The sequence below is a fragment of the Dermacentor silvarum genome, chromosome 4 (genome assembly GCF_013339745.2).
Source record: "Dermacentor silvarum isolate Dsil-2018 chromosome 4, BIME_Dsil_1.4, whole genome shotgun sequence".
Taxonomy (NCBI): Eukaryota; Metazoa; Arthropoda; class Arachnida; order Ixodida; family Ixodidae; genus Dermacentor; species Dermacentor silvarum.
Window position 1 is genome coordinate 228152894 of NC_051157.2, and position 21679 is coordinate 228174572.

At 47.5% G+C, this 21679-nt stretch overlaps 1 protein-coding gene across 1 annotated transcript in view; it reads left to right on the plus strand.

Annotated features, from left to right (window-relative positions):
• Window positions 1-21679, plus strand: part of LOC119451027 (DNA mismatch repair protein Msh6) — a 383914-nt gene that overhangs the window by 187881 nt on the left and 174354 nt on the right. Inside the window, exons 17-19 of the mRNA XM_037714459.2 lie at window positions 10652-10757; window positions 17286-17391; window positions 17796-17958. Coding sequence (XP_037570387.1) covers window positions 10652-10757; window positions 17286-17391; window positions 17796-17958 — 375 coding nt within the window. The remainder of the gene's footprint in view (window positions 1-10651; window positions 10758-17285; window positions 17392-17795; window positions 17959-21679) is intronic.

Here is a 21679-nt window from a genome sequence, read left to right on the forward strand (position 1 = left end):
TGGCTCATGGCACTTTTGCGTGGATTATCGGCACCTTCACAGGGTTACCAAAAAGGACGTGTATCCCCTACCTCGGATTGATGACGCCCTTGACTGCCTCCACGGTGCTCGCTATTTCTCCTCTATTGGCCTTCGCTCCGGCTTCTGGCTGATTGCCGTGGATGATCTAGACCGCGTGAAGACTGCTTTTGTAACACCTGACAGTCTTTATCAATTCAAAGTGATGCCGTTTGGTCTATGTAACGCTCCTGCCACTTTTGAACGCATGATGGACTCCCTTCTTCATGGTTTCAAATGGTCCACGTGCCTGTGCTACTTAGACGACGCTATAGTATTCTCCCCAACGTTCACTACGCACCTCGAAAGCCTCTCAGCATCAGCAGTCCTGGACGTTTTTCGTCGAGCCCGTCTGCAACTCAATGCATCGAAGTGCCAATTCGACACCACGTACCCGAGCACCCGAGGGTTTGACCCTCCCGCGTGTAACCGTGCGTGGCTTAGCCGTGTCCGGGGAAAAGGGGATCCTGGGAGTTGAGCTGAAGCCGGGTGTCTGGACCTTCATGGCCCCTCGGCAGAGGCAACACACTCCTTTGGCCTCTGCTTCACGTAGACGGCACCCCCGGACTGACCCACCCGGGGGAAATCGGTAGTTGCCTTTTCCTGTCCTTCTCTTCGATCTTCGTCTTTCCCTCTCACTTTCTCCCTTTCCTGTCCTCTACTTATTTCTGTATCACTTCCGATTTTCCAGGCAGCGAGGGTTAACCTTGTGTGACATAACCAACCTAGGTTATTCATATTGGGTTATAGTGGGCATGTACCGCTGGCGTGATCAGAACTGAATACTTCATGTCCTGTCGCGTCCCCTAGTTGGGCTCCGTGGTGGGTGGCTGGCATGCCTGCCGAATACTGTGGCATCAATATGGCTAGCAATTTTCCTGCACTCCCTGATCGCTCCCTTAAGAGGGGGCGCACCGATGAAACTTTCAAGTTCTTTGTACAACAGAAAGAAACATTTCCCAGGTATCACGTCATACATAGTGAGCATGTAACGAAGACTGTCCGAATGATATCCCCCTTCATTGTATCAAAATGCTTGACAGACACCATAGGCCCTGGCTATAAAATAACAAAGATGGCAAGCGGCGACCTCCTGCTGGAGGTGCGTGACAAGCTACAACACACCAAATTGACAAACCTTGCTGCATTCGGGGACATTCCCATTTCTGTGAGTCCACATAGGTCCATGAATACTGTCCGTGGTGTCGTTTCGGAAATCGACCTGCTTGAACTAACTGAAACTGAACTGCTTGAGGGGTGGAAAGATGAAAACGTAGTAAATGTACAAAGGATTAAACTAAGACGTGACGACAAGGAAATCCCAACTAAGCACTTGATTATCACTTTTGGAACCAGCAACCTGCCTGAATACATCGAAACTTGATACTGTAAAGTTCGCGTACGACCGTACATTCCAAATCCGCGCCGATGCTTCAAGTGTCAGCGGTTTGGGCATGGATCTCAAAGCTGCCGTGGGCGCTCCACCTGTGCAAAATGTGCCTCAAATGACCACACCTCTGACGTCTGCACTTCTGATACACACTGTGTTAACTGTGATGGAGACCATCCGGCTTATTCGCGATCGTGTCCATCATGGAAAAAAGAAAAGGAAGTAATCGAACTCAAGGTCAAATTGAATATCTCTTTCCAAGAAGCACGAAGACGTTTTTTCACGACTCACAACCCATCGAAACCATCCTACGTTGATGTGACGCGGCGGGGGGCAGCGTCACTTTCTTCGGCGGCCGTCCGAGTCACACCTAGTGTGCCGGCAGTCATGCCGTCAGCCCCCTCGGCGGTATCAGCCAACACTGTTCCGCCACCCAGCAAAATGAGCCAGCAGTCCTCCGTGCCTGCGGGCTCTACGACACCTAGGGCCTCTGCTCGGTCAGAGAAGCCCGAAACACCCGCGAGCGTACGCCGCGAGCGGGCATCCAGCGCCTCGGTGGAGGTGATGGATACATCAAGTTCACCGGCGTCCCAGACGCCGAAGGATCGGCGCAGCTCTCAAGAGCGCGCCAAGAAAGACAAAACCCGCATCACGGGGCCCGGAAAGGGCCTTGTGGGCTAACACAGATTTCCCCTCTTAAACACACAGCACAAAACACTTTCACTATGGATACACAAATACTATATTGGAATGTCAGGGGTCTTCTCCACAACCTCGATGACGTTAAAGAACTCCTACATAAACATAATCCAAAATTGCTGTGTGTTCAAGAGACACACCTGAAACACACACAAACACACTTTCTTCGTCAGTACGCCATCTTTCGAAAAGACCGTGACGAAGCTAACGGCTCATGCGGCGGTGTAGCAATCGTTGCAGATAAGTCTGTAGCTTGTCATCATGTAGCCTTACAAACACCCCTTGAGGCAGTGTCAGTTAGGGCAGTTCTCTTCAATAAGTTGGTAACTGTTTGCTCCATATATATTCCCCCAAACTATCACCTCATAAAAACAGATTTCTATAACCTCATTGATCAACTTCCGGAACCGTATCTACTTGTGGGTGATTTTAATGCCCACAACACGTTGTGGGGAGACTCGCGATGTGATGCGAGAGGTCGACTCATCGAAAATTTCCTTCTGACCTCTGGTGCCTGCCTTTTTAATAAGAAGGAGCCGACATATTACAATGCCCAACATGATTCGTATTCATCGATAGATCTTGCAGTTGGATCAGCTTCTCTTCTGCCTGTCCTTGAATGGAAAGTACTTAACAATCCTTTTGGAAGTGACCACTTCCCTGTAACTCTAAGCTTAATAATGCAGCATGATAACCCTCCCAACATTCCTCGATGGAAATTAGCGTCGGCTGATTGGGAGCATTTTAAAAAATCAACTTATTTACCACGAGATTTTATAAACAGTTTTAGTATCGATGATGCTGTCGCATATTTTACCGCTTTTATTATTGATGCTGCTGAAAAGTGTATCCCACAAACGAATGGTGGTTCACGTAAAAGACGTGTTCCCTGGTGGAACGAAGACTGTAGACAGGCACGAAAAAGGCAAAATAAGGCATGGGGCATATTGCGTAGATCTCCAAATGCTGAAAATCTCATTCAATTTAAACAGACTAAATCGCAGGGAAGGCGGACACGACGTCAGGCAAAGAGAGAAAGCTGGGTGAGGTTTCTCTCGGGTATAAATTCCTACACACAGGAGGCAAAAGTGTGGAATGGCTTAAGAAAGCTAAAGGGGCAACAAATTCATCCGTTGCCTCTGGTTAATGACCAGGGGAATACCTTGCAGTACCAGGCAGACTGTCTTGGGGAGCACTTTGAGCATGTGTCAAGCTCAATCCATTATTCGAAATCCTTCCTTAAATACAAACAGATAGAAGAATGTAAGCCATTCATACGCAAATGTCGACAGAACGAACGTTATAACCTTCCTTTCACTATTGCTGAGTTGAGAGCTGCCTTGATCGCATGTAAGAGCTCTGCACCGGGACCTGACAGAGTCATGTATGACATGATTAAGAACATGCACACTGATACACAACTAACACTACTGGCACTTCTCAACACTATTTGGGCTGCCGGATATCTTCCATCCACATGGAAAGAAGCGATTGTGGTCCCTGTATTGAAGCAGGGTAAAGATCCTTCCTTGGCGGCAAGTTACCGTCCCATAGCTCTCACAAGTTGCTTGTGCAAGCTATTTGAAAAAATGGTTAATCGACGCCTCATACATTTCCTTGAACTGAACAATATGCTTGATCCCTATCAGTGTGGCTTTAGAGAAGGGCGATCCACAACTGATCATCTTGTGCGCATTGAAGCAAATATTCGGGACGCATTTGTACATAAACAGTTTTTCTTATCGATATTCCTCGATATGGAGAAGGCGTACGACACAACGTGGCGTTACGGAATCTTGAGAGACTTGTCGCGAATGGGCATCCATGGCAATATGCTAAGCCTAATAGAAAGCTATTTGTCTAATCGTACCTTCCGCGTCAAAATCGGCAATGTATTGTCACGTCCATTTATACAGGAAACTGGTGTACCCCAGGGAGGCGTGCTCAGCTGCACACTCTTTGTCGTTAAGATGAACACACTCCGCGCCTCATTACCACCGGCAATTTTTTATTCAGTCTACGTGGACGACATACAAATAGGCTTCAAGTCTTGTAACCTCGCAGTGTGCGAGAGACAGGTACAGCAGGGCTTGAACAAGGTATCCAAGTGGGCAGATGAAAACGGGTTTAAAGTTAACCCCCACAAAAGTTCTTGTGTTCTTTTCACGAGAAGGAGAGGCCTGATACCAGATCCCTGTGTGGAACTGTATGGACAGCAAATACCTGTGAACAAAGAACACAAGTTTTTAGGCATCATACTTGACTCTCAGCTTACCTTCATTCCCCAGATAAAGTATCTCAAGGCAAAATGCCTAAAAACCATGAACCTAATGAAGATTATATCTCACACAACATGGGGCAGCGACAGGAAGTGTCTACTGAAGCTTTATAAGAGTCTGATTCGTTCGCGAATAGATTATGGGGCTGTAGTATACCACTCTGCCGCCCCAAGCGCACTAAAGATGCTAGATCCTGTTCACCATCTAGGTATCCGCCTGGCCACCGGTGCTTTCAGAACAAGCCCTATTGAAAGCTTATACGTAGAATCGAATGAATGGTCACTCCATCTGTAGAGATCATACATCAGCTTCACATATTTCCTCAAAGTCCACTCTAATCATGAACATCCGTGTTATAAAACTGTTAACGATTTGTCATGTACTACACTTTTTCATAACCGACCCTCTATGAGACGTCCTTTCTCACTGCGTGTGAGAGAACTTAGCGAAGAAATGGATGTCCCACTTCTCGAACACTGTCTAATGCCTCCAGGTAAGCTGTTACCGCCCTGGGAGTGGCAGGTGATAGAATGTGATATATCCTTTGTAGAGGTCACAAAGCACGCTCCTGAACTCGAAATCGCAATGCATTTCCGTGAACTCCAATCGAAATACTCTTGCTCTGAATTCTACACCGACGCGTCAAAGTCACATGCTGGCGTATCTTACGCGGCTGTCGGTCCATCTTTTTCTGAATCAGACGTATTGAACCCATATGCAAGTATCTTCTCTGCAGAAGCCTATGCAGTACTGTGTGCGGTTAAACACATTAAGAAATTAAAACTACAGAAGGCAATAATATTCACGGACTCCTTAAGTGTCGTAAAGGCACTAATGTCTTTAAGGAAACACAAAAATCCTGTTTTTATTGAACTTTACTCATGTTTGTGCAATATCTACTCATCTGGTAGACATGTGACAGTATGCTGGGTTCCTGGTCATAGATCCATCGAGGGTAATGTGCTAGCAGACCAAATGGCCACAGCAATTACATCTCAAGCTACCAATCTTAGCAGTACTATTGCCGCCACAGATCTCAAGCCTTTTTTGCGAACGAGACTGCGAAGCCACTGGCAACGCATGTGGGACAGTGAAACAAATAATAAGCTCCACTTGATTAAGCCACAGTTAGGTTTCTGGCCCTGTACAACTAAAACACGACGAACTGATGTCCTATTCTGCCGTCTCAGAATAGGACACACATATGGAACTCACAATTTTCTGTTGACTGGTAATGAGCCTCCAACCTGTGGTAGATGTGGAGAGAGGCTTACTGTGCGACACGTGCTCGTGGAGTGCAGGGAAGCCGAAAGAGAGAGAAAAAGACACTTCCCTTTAGCGTACCAGTACCGTCTCCCTCTCCACCCTGCTATGTTTCTTGGCGACGAACCTCTGTTTAGCACTAAAGCTGTTCTGGAATTTCTAAGTGATGTTGTACTGCATGTTACTTCCCCAATAGTTTCGTAGCGTGTCCTCTCTTCAGAGGATGTCACCGCGACAGTAGTTTTGCATAGCACGCGCCTCCAGGCCCTTACGTTTTCAAAGGGTCTGTCAAGGCAGTAGTGCTTAAAAAAAAAAAAAAAAGAGATTTATCTGTGATATATTTTCGCCTATCGTCATTATCTTGCAATTTGTTCTTTCGTGATCACAGTGCACCTCATTAGCCATTGCCATAATTTTATTACATATACATTTTACGCATTTTACAGCGATTGTTTTTAGGCCCTTTTACAGCCATGACACATCTACCTTTCGCAATTCATTGCTCCATTGTCAACTCATGAACACCGGCCTGGCGCTCTTTGGCCATATCTGGCCCTTGCGCCATTAAGCACCATACATCATCATGCCAATTCGGCCGTCGCCAGATTACTGTCCTTGGACATCTCGTTGACGCGAACGGAATGCAACCGGACCCAGGCAAGATACATGCTTTTATGCACTTCCCTGTTCCAAAGTGTGTCAAAGATGTGCGCAGCTTCGTCGGCCTTTGTTCGTACTTCTGTCGTTTTGTGAAAAATTTTGCGGCCATAGCACAACCACTAACCGTGCTTTTAAAAAAAGACACCCCTTTCCAGTGGGGTGATAACGAGGCCTCTGCGTTCTCGCATCTAATTGATCTCCTCACAACGCCTCCCGTTCTGGCCCATTTCGATCCTTCTGCGCCTACCGAAGTCCGTATGATGCCAGTGGCCATGGAATTGCCGCAGTACTGGCACAACGCCAGCGCGGCAACGACCGTGTTATTGCTTACGCCAGCAGGCTCCTTTCACCCTCCGAGTGCAACTATTCCATCACTGAGCGTGAGTGTCTGGCCCTAGTTTGGGCGGTTGCGAAGTTCCGCCCATACTTATATGGCCGACCCTTTTCCGTTGTCACAGACCATCACGCGCTTTGCCGATTATGCTCACTGAAAGATCCTACAGGAAGACTTGGTCGCTGGGCTTTACGCCTCCAAGAATATTCGTATTCTGTCACCTACAAATCTGGCTGACTACACAAGGACGCTGACTGCCTGTCTCGCTACCCGGTAGATGAGCCTGACGCCGCTGACAGTAGTACCACCAACGGTATTTTCTCTTTGTCTGCCTTCGCTAACATCGCCGATGAGCAGTACAAGGATCTATCACTGAGAGCACTCCTCGAGCATCTGCGCTCTACTCCTACCGACTCCTCCGTTCGCCGATATGTCCTCCAGGGCAGCATTCTGTACCGAAGGAACTTCCTCCCTGATGAATCTGATCTTCTTGTCGTGCCAAAACATCTACGACGGACTGTGCTCTTTGAGATGCATGAAGCACCCACTGCAGGACATCTTGGGGTAACCCGCACGTAAGACCGAGTCCGCCGCCGCTTCTATTGGCCCGGTCTCGCTCGCTCCGTCCGACGCTATGTTGCTGCCTGTGATCCCTGCCAGCGTCGGAAAACACCTTAGGTGCTACCTGCCGGTCATCTCCAGCCGATCACCGTCCCTGTGGAACCGTTCTTTCGTGTTGAATTAGACCTCCTCGGCCCCTTTCCCACGTCATCCTCTGGGAACAAATGGGTAGCCGTCGCAACTGATTATGCCACCCGATACGCTATCACACGGGCTCTCCCTACCAGTTGCGCCACTGACGTCGCGGACTTTCTCATGCGTTACATTATCTTGCTTCATGCTGCTTAGCGACAGCTGCTTAGTGACCGTGCTCGTAACTTCCTGTCGAAAGTTATCGCCAACAGTGTGCGTTCCTGCTCCACTCAACACAAGCCGACTACCTCATACCATCCTCAAACCAGTAGCCTGACGGAGTGGTTAAACCGTACCTTTATCGATATGCTGTCCAAGTACGTTTCCAAGGACCACCACGACTGGGACATTGCTCTTCCTTACGTCACATTTGCGTATAATTCTTCCCGTCACGAAACCGCCGGATTTTCTCCATTTTATCTACTGTACGGTCGTGAACCAACCTTGCCCCTTGATAGGGCACTTCCTCCTGCTGCGATCTGAACAAGCGAGTATGCGCGCAACGCCATCGCCCTCGCCGCCCATGCACGCCAGCCATGCACGCCAGCCATGCACGCCAGCTTGCCCGTACTCGACTGACGGCCTTGCAAACCACTCAGCAGCGTCAGTACAACGCCCGCCACCGTGACGCACAGTTTTCGCCTGGTGCGCTCGTGCTCCTGTGGTCGCCCTCTCGTCACGTCGGACTTTCAGAAAAGCTCATTTCGCGATACAAAGGGCCCTACTGCGTGCTGCTCCAGGTGACGCCTGTGACGTATGAAATTGAACCTGTCAGTTCGACCTCGCCGTTTACTCTGGCATCTAGTGATTTCGTGCACGTCAGTAGGCTCAAGGCCTACTACACTGCTTCCGAGTCCGGCCTTTAATCGCTCCGGGACGGCGCTTTTGCCGCCGGGAGTAGTGCTACGGAACAGTATTTGCCTTGACGAAGAGGCGAGCAGTGTGAAGACGACGACGAAGATTAGAGGCTAGTGCGGGCTGTTGCCTCTTGGCCAAGTGCAGCGCATTTCCTTGTAAATATACTTGTATATAGCTTTACGCTGACTTCTGACACTATTGTTAATGATGTGTTCCTTGCACCCAGCAGTCACTGCATCTCTGGTGGGCTTAGCATTACCCCTAGCCTGGTGCGTTTTCAGGACGGTAGAACGTTCGTCGCTGTTCATAACCCTACTTCTACGCCAGTTGTGCTCTCCCAGGGCAACACTGTGACTTGCTTTACTGACACCGAACCTCTTTCGCTAGTACCTCTTCACACCGAATCACCACCTTTGTCTACCACAACTGATGATCACGCTGCTGCCGCTGCTCTAAGGGACGCGGTAAGTCCTGATTTGACTGCTACCCAGAAAGAAGACCTTTTGGCCCTACTGCAAAAACACAGCGCCTTATTTGACGTTAACTCAAAACTTCTGGGGCACACTTCTGTCGCATTGCATCGCATTGAAACCGCACGCGCAGACCATGGCTGTATTTTTCCGCGGGTGTGCTCCGCCGACGAACGGAGCGCACCCGTGGGAAACTCGTGCCACACTCGTTCTGGATGAACTTTTGAACTTCACTATGCCATTGTTCCCATTGCAGTCAGCAGATTTCTAAAGAATCTTATCGTTTGGTAGTATATAGTATGCCTTATCATTTAAAAAGGCGCTGGTGTATTGTGGGTGCTCACTTTGTAGAAACATGTTCTAAATGAACGTTAAGATTGCAGAAAGGGACAAATCCAAGATAAGACAAGCGCTCTTCTTTCTTGTCGCTTTTTTTGCTCTTAACATTCGTTATGCATGGAAATCAACTCACTTAACTTGCTGTATTACTGAAACATCTATACTACCCTTGGATGAGGTATGAGTCGTCAATATCTAGTGGTGCCAAAGATTTCTGCAGGGGGAACCGAGCTGTCATTGTGAAGAACCCCCCTCTGACATGATGACATGAGAAGAGCATTCCGTCCTGTGTGTTTTGGTAGCGAGAAACACTGACACCATGGCACCCTTCAATGCCCTCACGAAAGACGTTAGTTTGGCAGGGCTCGAGGATTCGCAGAGCTTTGCAGCTTGAACTTTCGCTGGCTTCACATCCTCAAGCCTTACCAGACTAGCATCGAAGGTGCCTGCTTTAAGGAGCAGCTTTATTTGTCAACCCTCCTGGGCTACTGCTCTCTTGCTGAGTAGCTCACATGCAGGACCATCTTTTTACTACGCTTGCATGTGCCCTGGCTGCTGGCCTAAATGGTGCCTAAATATGGTCATTGCAGCAAAGCGCGTCTGCTTGGTCAGTCTTTTGTCTAGTAAAGTGCAGTTTACTATTGCATTATCTCCAGCATTGATTCGCTGACCCTGGATACAGTGTCATAGCAAAGGGGGCCAGTCCCGGAGACAGTATAATATGTGGTCATGTGGGTCATGTGGTGGGTGTCTTCAGTGGCAGGCAGGTAATTTCTATGGTGCCAAACGCTGTGCAGAATATAATCATTAGTTGCGTGCCATTTCTCTAACTGCTTCACAAAAGCTTTACTTCCCAGACATGTGGGCTGGATCTGCATAGTTTTTTCGCTGTCAAGTAGACCACTTGTGGAAAGAAAGCATTTGGTTTTTGGTCAGTGCTCTGTCCGGTGTGGTCGTTTTTCTGTGTGCTGTGTCGTGCTGCTTAGAAAGTGCTGTTTAACAAGATGCACCAACCAGCCAAACTGAACACGCTGTTAACTCGAGTGCAGCCCAAGCACTTCCTGGGGGCATCCAAAGAACCCTTGTTGTTGGGAGGAGTGATCTCGTCAGTGTTGTTTTTCCTGATTCTGATGAAAGGAGTGTATCCATTCACTAGTGCTACCTTTGCACGACAGCTGATGGTAGTTAATGGGACTAAGGCGCTTCAATGGAAAGCCATGGCAGTTGCCCGTTAGTGGGCCAATGTCCGTAGCCTCTTCTTGCTGAAGGATTGTCATTTAAGTGTTCTTAAAACAGCACTATGGACGAGGACGCAAAGTACACAGCTTTTTGTCTTTGTCCATAGCACGGTCTTAAGAACACTTCAAGACTGGCCCAAATAAAGGTAGTTGCCATTTGACCCCACTTCTCAGGCAGCTCATTACATTGCAGCCCAGCTAACAGGCACATGTTGTTTTACCTTGCAATAGAAAAAGTGATTGTGAGCATGTAAAGCCACCGTGCGTTTGTGTGAAGCAGTAAACCTTGAATGAGTGCCTTGGTAGTGCAGGTATCTGTCCGAGTCTCTGATCGAGGAAGAGGTTCTGACAATGCGCAGCTTCGAGAAGTATGTGCCACCTCAGGCCAATCAAGCCACACCAGACCTCAACAGCTTGGTGAGTTGCGCAATCTTATTTATGCAATACTGCAGCCATTCCAGCATGGTGTCCCAGGTCGTCTTTGGAACTTGAGGTCAAAAGCATGCAGACACTCTTTAGAGCTGTGGCACAAGGACTAAAATGGTTATAGTGCATCAGTATTTGCTGAGGACATATCATTCTCACTGATGGCTTTGTTGGCAAAATTAGTGTAGCAAGTGCAATGGCATTTGAAATGTTGGCCCTTTGTGAGGGTGCGATGGGCAGCAAGTGTGTGCAGCCTCATTTTATTGCAGATTAGCGGGCAACTCGTGATTACTTGGAGCTCGGGCCAGCAAAAGAAGCTTCCAGAGATCCTCACAAAGGCAATCTTCATGGCCTTGTGTTGGGCCTGCATTGCCAATGTGCTAGATGACTGACACCCGTTTGTGTTGGCACCATCTAGGGTCATGCTTATCACCCTGAGCCTATAGATTTCAGCTTTGTAATCTACGGGAAGAATTGTCATCCACATGAGAGTAGCATGAAGTGAGCTCTTATCCTTACCTAGGGACTCAACTCGATACCGATGCCTTTCTGGTGCTCTACCTACTGAGGAGGCTAGCAAAGAGCAGCACAAGATCTACTCAAAGCTCAGCAATGCCGAATGAGCAAACTTTGATAGCAGTATCTTGAAGTTAGTCGCACTTATTCAAAGCACTTGCCATCACTAATTAACAGGTATGCCACAACATGGCCGCCGACTACCAGCTGATCTTTGGGCTTACATGGAGATAACAGAGTTTCGTCTCCCACCGCACTTCGGTCGGTCAGTCTCGCGAACCTGGGTCTCTGGGTAGTCCAAGTTTGAATGGGTAGTGCGTCGGGCTGCCGTGCTGAGGGAACAGGGTTCAGAACCATCCGTCGCACGAACTTGGGTCACCGTGTACCTTAAGTTACGCTCTTCAGCGACGTGAACATGGGTCACTGGAGATGCAGGACTGGGTGTGTGGCATGGGTATGCGCCACACGTCAGTACCCACTCGATACCCACTTGGGTCACTGCCAGTATGTGTGTGCCACTCTTCAGTGAACTTCTTTGAAGCCAACTTGTGTAATTGCTGCTGGGAATGGGTTCTCTAATGACAAAAAAATCCTTTTAAACTGTGCGGAATTGAAGCCATGCCGAGCGCAGAGTTTAAGGAGGTGCCGATAGACGGCGCAGCGTGTGCAGTGGAAAGCAGCATGCAGTTGCAGCAGTGCAGTGGGAGGGGAGCCCGGCTGCATTTTGACCAGCGAAACGTAGCATTAGAAAACATTTCAAATTTCTCCCATGCTGGGTAGAATGGAACTTGCTTCACTTCCCACAGGTTCCCGAAGGACAGTGGCCCGACGCTTTAGCAAGCTGCGCCACAAATGCACTGTGTACGTGCTACTTCGTACTTTACCGTTTTTCATGCCAACACTTTAACAAGCTGCGTCGTGAGTGCACTCGATATGTGCCACACTTGGAAGAACCTCTCGTTAACTTGAATCACTGAGCCTGTGGGTGTGCAGCCAGAGAGGGAACAACTTGCAGCGTTGGCACGCAAACATGTGCCCCACATCTAGGAGGCCATGTGCACTACTAAATGGGTCGGCATGCCCAGAAACAAGCACGAGAGAGGAGCTCGGCACATACACTGGCACACCGTGCATTTCAGAGGCCACGCTCGGGCTTCGTGGCTCCACCGCTAGATGGCGCACAGTGTCCGAGAGAGGAGTCCCGCAATGCGTTGTGTTGCTTCAATGCTAAGTGCATTACCATCAACAGTCATTGTGAGATGGGCTCTGCCGAATTTTTTAAGCGAAGCTTTATAGGCTCACAAGTTTCGGCGGTGGTGGTGGTGGTGGCAGTGTCACGCTGAAAAGTGGGGGCCGATCCTGGCGATAGTGCAGAAAGGGTCCAAGCTCATTGACACATACCAGGGACGAAAAAGGGGGAGAGAGAAAGACAGAGAAAGAGAGATAGAAAATCACCACGAAGGTCAGAGAAAGAGAGAAAGAAAGAGAGGGAGAAAAAGAGACAAAGGAAGAGAAAGAAAGAAAATCACCATGAAGGTCACAGAAACAAAGAAAGAGAGAAGGGAAGAAAGATATTGAAAGAAAGAAATAGACAGAGAAAGAAAGAGAGAGAGAGAAAAAGGAAATCACCATGAAGGTCAGATACACGCACAACAAGCTTCGCTTAGCCACATTTTCTCGACAGGGGAAGGGCTGGTGATTTTTTATTCAAAATTCAGGCTGCCAAGTTGTGGGTGTGGCCCATACATAGATACGGCCCTCACTCAAGAATATACGGTACTCTGCGGGCACAGTGTGGCATTAGGCCAAAATTAACGACTTGCGGCACTCCTACAACAAAATATATAAGGGTATATTGTTAGTTTGGATTATATTAATTGTGCTGAGCTTTGTTAACTCAGCATGCAGACGTAGTTTGATGTTGACCATCTAGTGCAATTGCTGGCTGAGTGGTTGGACTCCGCAGTAGAGCTAAACTTTTCAGGAAGCAGAAGCATTTGGGGTCTCACTGATAAAAGCGTATGTGCACCATGTAGTTGTGGTTTCCAAAATGGGAAAAAAAAATCTTAGGTTCATTTCGTGACTAGGAACTATTCTATGTGAAGCTGTATTATTGAGAGTAAATGCCGCCTGAGTAGGTCTGAGTTCTCCGTACATCGAAAATGTTTGTGTCACATTGTTTAGAACTATTTTGCTTAATCGCACAATCCTCAGTAAAGATAAATATTTTCAGCCACCAACTTACTTGTGAAAACGCCACAACCACTCTTTCGATAGAAACAAAGTTTTTGTGTGCGGCACTACATACCGGGAGTCTTTTTTTCCACGCACTATCACGTTGCATAATTCGTTGCCCACTGATGTTGTAAGCAGGCTTTATTAGACAACACATTCTTCAATCTTATGCTTCCCCATTTGTAGATTGTAGTTAAAACTGTAGATGCCTTGCAGAATGCACATGCCTTGCAGTGCCTTTTTCTTTTTTACCTCACCTACTGTTAATATAAATATTATCTGGCTCCTTTTGTATACTACACTCGAACCTTGTTGTAACGAAGTTGAAAGGGAGGCCGAAATCACTTCATTATATCCATTACTTTGTTATAACGTCTATTGCCATTCACTGCAGTATATGCCCAATTATATGCAAAACTATAAACATGCAAAGAATACTATGCTTTGTGGCCTTGCGAAAACATATAAAAAAAAAAGACACGTGTGTCTATGCTACTTGCGTAGACATACTTTTATTGTGATCGTTTTTGTAAAATGAGAGAACTGCGCAAAGACGTCTGTTTCCACTTTCTTTGCAACGTTAAGCAGTACTCCGAAAGTCCATGCAGGGGTGCAGGTTTTTGGCAGAGCTACGCATGCTCCTTTCACGCTTCTCCATGTAAATGCAAAGCTAGTCTTGTGGTTGGTTGCTCAAAGCTACAAAAAGAGATCAATGTGTGCCTACGAATGGCATTGCGAACGAGAGACTGTTGTACGGTGTGTTACATATATGGCGGCCGTGAAGAACTTTGTTGTCATCCCATGTAACTCGCTCTCGTTTTCGAAGTGGCTTGTCGGCTTTCCGAATGTCATGCGGTTGCTGTGAATAGATCTGTGTCGATCCGGCACCAAACTAACTTCAGTCGCCGATGCCTGTTAAAGCAGTCCCTATTAGGCCTAATGCCTAGGCAGTGCGGCCATGACAAAAATTCGTGCTGGCTGATGTGATAACGGGCCGCAAGCCGTCGTGAATGCTTGCCGCTTATAAGTTTGTATGGGTGGCTCATCAGGGTGATCGGTCTTGAGATCACACACACGGTTTAGATTGATGGGCGCTTAAATGCTGTTAAGTTTGTCGCTATCCAACACAATCTGCGTACCTATTGCAGGGATGGAAGTGCTGCACCAACTGCACCACCTTGTTCCAAACCGTCGAGCTGCGCCAATCTCCGCCAAAACACTCATTTCAAATGAAGTCGCCAAATTTATTTAGCGGGATATGTGTGTTCTGTGGCAACCACACAGCCATAGACATGCGTTGGCTAGTGCCTACCCCTGCAATCCAAGCCTAAGCAAACTGTTCCAGCGTCGGTGTCCATGGAGTGTGGGTTTGTTTGGTGGCATAATTGTAGCTAGGCTGCATGTGACATTCTAACTCTATTTCGCATGTACACTATGTCTGGTTACTTGGATGATAGTGTGGCACGCCAAGAAACGACCTACTTGCTTTCATGAAACTTCTTCGTCATTTATATCCAATGCCAACCGCGATCGTCGCTCACATTTGCACTCAGGCTACACTATTTTCTGCACGGTCACACCACACAAAATCAGGCTGTTGCCGCCGCAGAAAGCAAGCCAAAGATATTGTCACGTAGTAGTCACAGCGAAGAAAACAGTCGTAACACTGTGTATGACGAAACTGGTTGTTTATTGGGCGAACCTGTGTCCACAAAAGCAAGCTACACTCAAAGCACAACGATAGCGGCGAACACAGTCGGCGATCGGCGAAAATCTCTGATCTGCGTCGAAACGCATCGGCTTTACGTGAGTCATCGAATGTTCCAGTTTAATCCCTGGTGCCCGCATGTCTTCTAGAAAGTTCTACACAATTCGCGTCGCTCATACAATCAGATTACATGAGCGTCGGTGACCACAGACGACAGATAGAAGCATCGGTAACGTGTGAGAAGCTTCCGATGCAGGTGCGACCTGCGCCGAGCGATAATGTTTAACATTTGTTAGCCGGTGTAAAGCGGCCACCGGTGAAAGATAAACATGTATACGTTATACGTGTCAATATAAAGTTTTGTATCTAGTCAACTTTAGTGGCCAAATGGGGGTCGTAATTAAAGTTCGGTGAAAACCCAAACCTCCGAAATTGTGTTTGCGGCAATGATGCTAGCTCAACTAGCTATAATAAAGCCCTATCAACATAGAGTGGGCGTTGTTTGTGGAAAGGCTTCGGTAATTTTTTCTTGGCCACATTTAGTTGGCACATGCCATATGTAAATTAATGGTGGTTTTTGAGAAACCCGTATAGGTTTCTGCAGTCGGGTGGACGACAATTTTTCCCTGTCATGAATTTTGCTCGCCCAGTGTGCTTCCGCATAACTGATTTGCTGCTACCTAATAGTGTTCTGCAAAGTCAAATAAAGAAGACCTTTTCTTTATCTACCTATATTTTACTCAAGTTGACCTTTACCAAGCTGCTCCAAGGTGCCTATTTACTTCTCCAAAACAGACAATTCATGCTCCTCACCTGCCCCGATGTGCCAAATTTGCTGCTCCCAGCGCTGCTCCAAAACTTCCTTAGCCGCTTTCATCTCTGCTATCGACGGCCAATCGACCCGATCTTCACGCATGCTTTTTCATATCACAAAAATATGCGCTGCTTTTGTTGCCATTCCCTCTGTCGACGCCGCATTGTCATTTCAATTGGCCCTGTGAACTCGGACAAACCTTGTACGGACAGTCAGACGCAGCCAATGCGGCATCGTTCTGTGAATCGAGGCGTTCGGGTGCTTTCTGTGTGATCCACGCATCGGACCAACATCGGGGAGCGCTTGCAGGGACGGTCTGCTACTGCATCAGCCGGCGTGGCCCGTCCACGCTGCATTAGGTGCTCCTTTTGCACCGAAAACAAAGTTACACACTCGCCTGGGCAGCATTGAGCACAACGGTGTCAACTGTTGTGGGGATCGAGGTGCCTTCCGCACCTCGTCCCCCAGCCCGCGCGTTGTGCTTAGCTTGATCTCCATGAACCGCCATCGTAACGGCCGCTAATTTCCCACGCAAACCGTGCTTCTCCCTCCCGGGGTTTGAGTTTCCACACAAGCAAATGTCACCGGGACGTGCCTTGATTGGCCTCCCGAGTGGCGGCCCCGGGCGCCCTCTCCGCCCAAGCTCTCTTCCACTGAGCGCCTCATCGCCACGGCAGATGCTCACAGGCCCGCAACGAGTTGGTTATGTAGGACCTTTGCTCTCGCGACTCCTCGTTCTCGCGCTTGGCGGACCGCTACCCGGTTAGCCCAAGCGAAGCGGGCGCGCATACTCGATCGGTCTTTCGGTGAGCCTTTGCCCATAAGCGCTGTGACTGTCGCACTGTGCTGTATCTTGGGTGAATGAACCCAGGTTTGTTGGCAAACTGACTCTGGATCCTTCTCTGCGCCGTGTCGGAGAGTCGACGAACCCTGCCGTTGCGCCTTTGTGCGTTGCGGAGTGGAGGAGCGTCGTGCCCTTTGTTGACCGTCGCTCGTAGGGTGAGCCTTGTGCATCTCCACACCGTACACGCGATGTGTGGCACTGTGCATGTCTCTACACTGAATATATGAAATATTTGAAAAATTAAGTAGCAGATATCAAATATATAAAAAATCGAATAGCAGATATTCGAGAATCGAATTACTCGAACGTTCAATATTCGCCTTGATTCAGTGATATTCGAGTATTCGCATACCTTGTAGAAATTATGTTCCATCTAACAAAGGCACCAAATTTCTTGCACAGATCCTGGATGGTGTGAGCCTACAAAATCTGGAGGTGCTGCGAAATCCATCTGGTGGCACAGAGGGAACCCTGCTTTCAACCATGGACTTCTGCTGCACCCCATTTGGTGCGTAGCTTGTCTGTGGCTTACTGGAAAAGCAGGAAAGGGCCCTTTCACGAGCTTGATATTTGACTGCTGTGTTGTTGCTCACCATAGCAACAACTAAGTCTGGGCATTCTGAATGTGCTTTGTAAGTGAAAAGCTTGTGGAAATTTTCAACAGGCCTTACACTGCTGCTTTTGCATGCTTTCGAAACCACATAGACTGCTTCCCAGTGCTGAGTTCTGTGGTTTCAGGAGAAATGACCTAATACTGAAAGCATCTTTCTTGGTCTCTCCAAGAGCTGCAAGTATGCTGAACAGTGTGGGAGCATTTCCTATGGGCCTAAGAACTGCAGCTTTCTCAAAATCATTTGAACATAGCGCACGAGCACATTCTGCTCAAGTTGTTTCCAAACTGCTGCTTTTCAGGCAAGCGGCTGTTCCAGCAGTGGCTGTGCTCCCCTCCATGCCAAGTGGACGTGATTGAGGACCGGCAGCGGGCAGTCGACGACCTGCTGCGCTTCCCTCATGAGGTTCAGCAGACGCGTGAGCTGCTGCGCTCATTGCCAGACCTCGAGAGGCTGCTCGCCAGGTGATTTCGTCATCACTGGGGCTGTTTGGCACTGGCAGTGGATTACTATACAGTATATTTTAATGCAATTGATATTTTTAGCATACCATATTTACTCGATTGTAAAGCGTTTTTTTTTTTTTTTCATGATTTTCATTGCTTGAACTCGACCCTCGCGCTACATTCGAAAAGCGACCAACTTTACGATTTTAAAACAAATATTCTAAGTTTCGCAGTCTTTAACGTTACGTTGCGAACCTGTAGCTTTAAGTTTTCATTCTATTCATAGACAAGTCGATCGCAGTCAAAACTTCTTTTTTGTTGGAATCGACGCCATTTTCGCTGTGCTTGTGACTGGTGTTATGGTTACGGCACCTTTTGAGTTTCGACTACGTTCATTCGCAATATTATAGTAATGCAGAATGTTTGATATGACAGTCGCTTCAAGAGATCAGTAATTTTGATAGCCTAGGAACTGGGAAACTGCTGCAGCTGAGCGGCTCGAAGTCAGTGAGTCGACGATTCTCAGATGGCGACACCAATGGGAGGCCCTTTGTAAATGCAGGGCCAGTTGGAAGGGCCTTGTAGTGGCCTGGTACTGTCCTCGAATTAAATGGTTCTGCAATCCTTTGAGAAGTATTTTATCTCAAATGAGTTTGACGGCATGGATGACTTTATTCTTGGGTGATCACTGTCGGAAATAGTTTCGCTTTCGAGAGACTTCGGCACCGAAACCCTCTGTGTATATGGCCAACAATGCTCTTGTCACTGGTAACTAGCTTTGTACAGCGCCAGAAACATTTGTCGGGGAGGGGACACTTTCGTGCCGAGTCACGCGAAATTTTGCGAAAGTGGAAAATATCACCCAAAGTGATCGCACAAGGAAAGCTTCGTGTCCTTCTCAGATGACGATAAGTGAGAACTCGTTCCCGAATTGGTTCCTTGAATAAAGGTACCATTTCTCTTTTCGTTAATCTCTCATTACATTTGTAGTTTTATTATATTTTCTTTTATTTCGCGGACTCAGAAGTTGACCCTAGCATTACAATCGTGGTCGCGTTACATTCGAGTAAATACGGTACTTCATGCATTTTCCGCTGTCTGTTCCCAACCATTTTCTGTGCGCTACGGCTGTGCACTTCAGTCGGAGGCAGCCTGCCCCACAGCTGCAGTGTATTATGACACGCTGCCTACACGGTCGGAACGGTCCCGTTCTCGCACGACGTGTTGGCACTGGTGGGGCTGTCTTTCATTATATTGCTAGTTTAACGGGGTCATCGAAACCGGACGGTTTGCTTGTTTCCAAACTTGCAACTCAGGATATCCGTGGCATGCATGCAAGGGCGGTTACAGGGTCTGGATGCCCTGACCCACTTCTCGATTGTTCATTTTGGTAACCCCAATCTTTTTTTCCTCTTGCCCTCCCGGAGGTTAAAAAATTGTTATATATAAGAGTACTGACATTTTTTGCCATGTGCAAGCTGTTTACATAAAATAAAACAATTTCGGCAGAACTTGTTGCTGGGTGAGTTGGTTGACATCTGAGGAAAGCATGGTAGCGCGAACAGGAAAAAGAAAGACTTGGAAAGAAAACTAGGAAATGACAGGTTAGGCGCCTGTAGTTTCCTACTTTTCTTTCCAAGTCTTTATTTTTCCTGTTCGCGCTACCATGCTTTCCTCAATTTCGGCAGAACCCATTTCTTGATGCAATTAGCAATGCAACCGCATTACAACCACCGAAACGTGTGCAGCCCTTGCGTTTTCCCATTGGGCACACTGCGCCATCTGGCGGCATCGCCAGTGTAAATATTAATTCAGACAAATATTAGGGGCGTGTGGATTATCGAATATCACCGAATCAAATCAAATAGTGGATGCTCAAATAACTTGAGATTCACAATAAAATATCTACTATTCGATATGCACTGAAATCTCAATGGATGCGATCTTGGTGGGAACCGGAAAATAAAATGTATCATCCAAAAATCATAGTATCCAAAGCAAGCTCAAAAAAGTAAAAGCAGGCATACTTGGTGATTAACTCAATATAGCAAAGCTTCCTGTGGTGCCAAGTGATACTGCTCTGCACAACACACACATTATGCAGAGCACTATCACTCGAAATCACGCGGCGAACAAACTTTTATGCAACTTTGAAATAGCTCGTCAGTTTTTGCTGAACTATCTTCCGTACCACAATTCGAATCGGTCGAGGACCCATCCCTCTCGCGGCACGAAAAACCTGCTTTGCGGCAGCTTTTGTGCCATGCATTTTCTAGTGTGGCTGGCCCTTGTTTCTGGGTCGTGGGAATGTAATTTAATTTAGTACATTTGAATATAAAGCTACTGTAAGGAAGAAGAAGTGCCGGTTAGTCAGGTGCGTCTCCGGTGTATGAAATACGACGAACAAGTGCTGGTCAGTCAGGCGCATCACCAGCGTTTTTACGCACGGGGCTTGTCCTGACTGCTCGTAGGGTTCTGACTGCCGCACCGAGTTCGACCTCTCAATCCTGTCAATAAACACCTTGACACTACAACTTGCGCGACTCTCACGCGTCCCCTGATGTTGTTTTCCCCGCATGGCTCCCGTAATACGGCTTCGCCGCGTAGCTTTACGGCGGCAGAGTTGCGGCGCATTGCGAGAGATGGCGCGAGTGTCGCGATGCTAACGCCACCGAACAGCGGGATGACTTGGGAGAAAAAGGTCGAAGGCGCTCTTCTCTTGGGCTTGGGATCGGCGGCCAACACGCACGAACGCTTCTCGCGCGTGCGCTGGCCCGCTTCGCGCGACCGTCGCGCGAGGCTAAGAGCAGGACACCGGTATGGACGAACACGCATCGTTCGAGCGTGCCACCGTTCGCGTGACTGTACACGTGAACGACTAGGCGATGGTGTCATAGCATGGGGCGAACGTATTCGCTCGCTATCGGGTCGCGGTGAGTCGGACTTCCTTGATTTGTCGCGCGCCCGTGTGAATGTTCTATTGGTTGTAATTCGGCTAGTGTGTCTTAGTGTAAAAAAGGTGCAATAAATGCCCTTTTGATTGTCTGCACTACTGCGTTGTCGTTCCTTTGTCCCAAGAACACATGCAAAAACCCACAAACTTTCAGAAATAGCGCTTTACAGTCGTGTTATCCAATTTCAGGTGAAAAGACAATGGTATCAACCATCTGAAAATACATTGCTCCTATGGGGTGTTGGCAGGGAATTGAAAAAAAAAAAAACATCCTGAAAAATCTATTATGTAGAATCGTATCAACGAGATTCCACTGTATTCGTAGGGTTGTACAAGTAGTGGAGTTTGAGTTTGAAACAAATTGCGATTTTAGCCTAATAATTTCTAATCGAACATCAAACAGTTGCCATTAAAAAACCTTGGCCACAAAGGGGCATGCAAGATAAGTATTGGATACGTGCAATAATTCGGTGGGCTAATTTGTGAGAATGAGACCATAATTTGTTCAAGTATGACTTATCTATTTCAATACTTATGTATGTACGAGTAGGACTTGTTTATTGAAATGATAGTAAAAGGAAATGGAACTAAATCTGCATCTGTTGAGAGTAAACATGAGAAATGCGGGATATGGAAATTCAAGACGATGAGCAACTCGAGAACAAATCAAAGAGTAGGAGCCAGCATTTCGGCAAGTGGAAACAGAAAAATTGTAATGAAGAAAAACAAACAGCAAACTACCCTAACACACTATAAACACTATACGCACACGACACACTCCAAAAA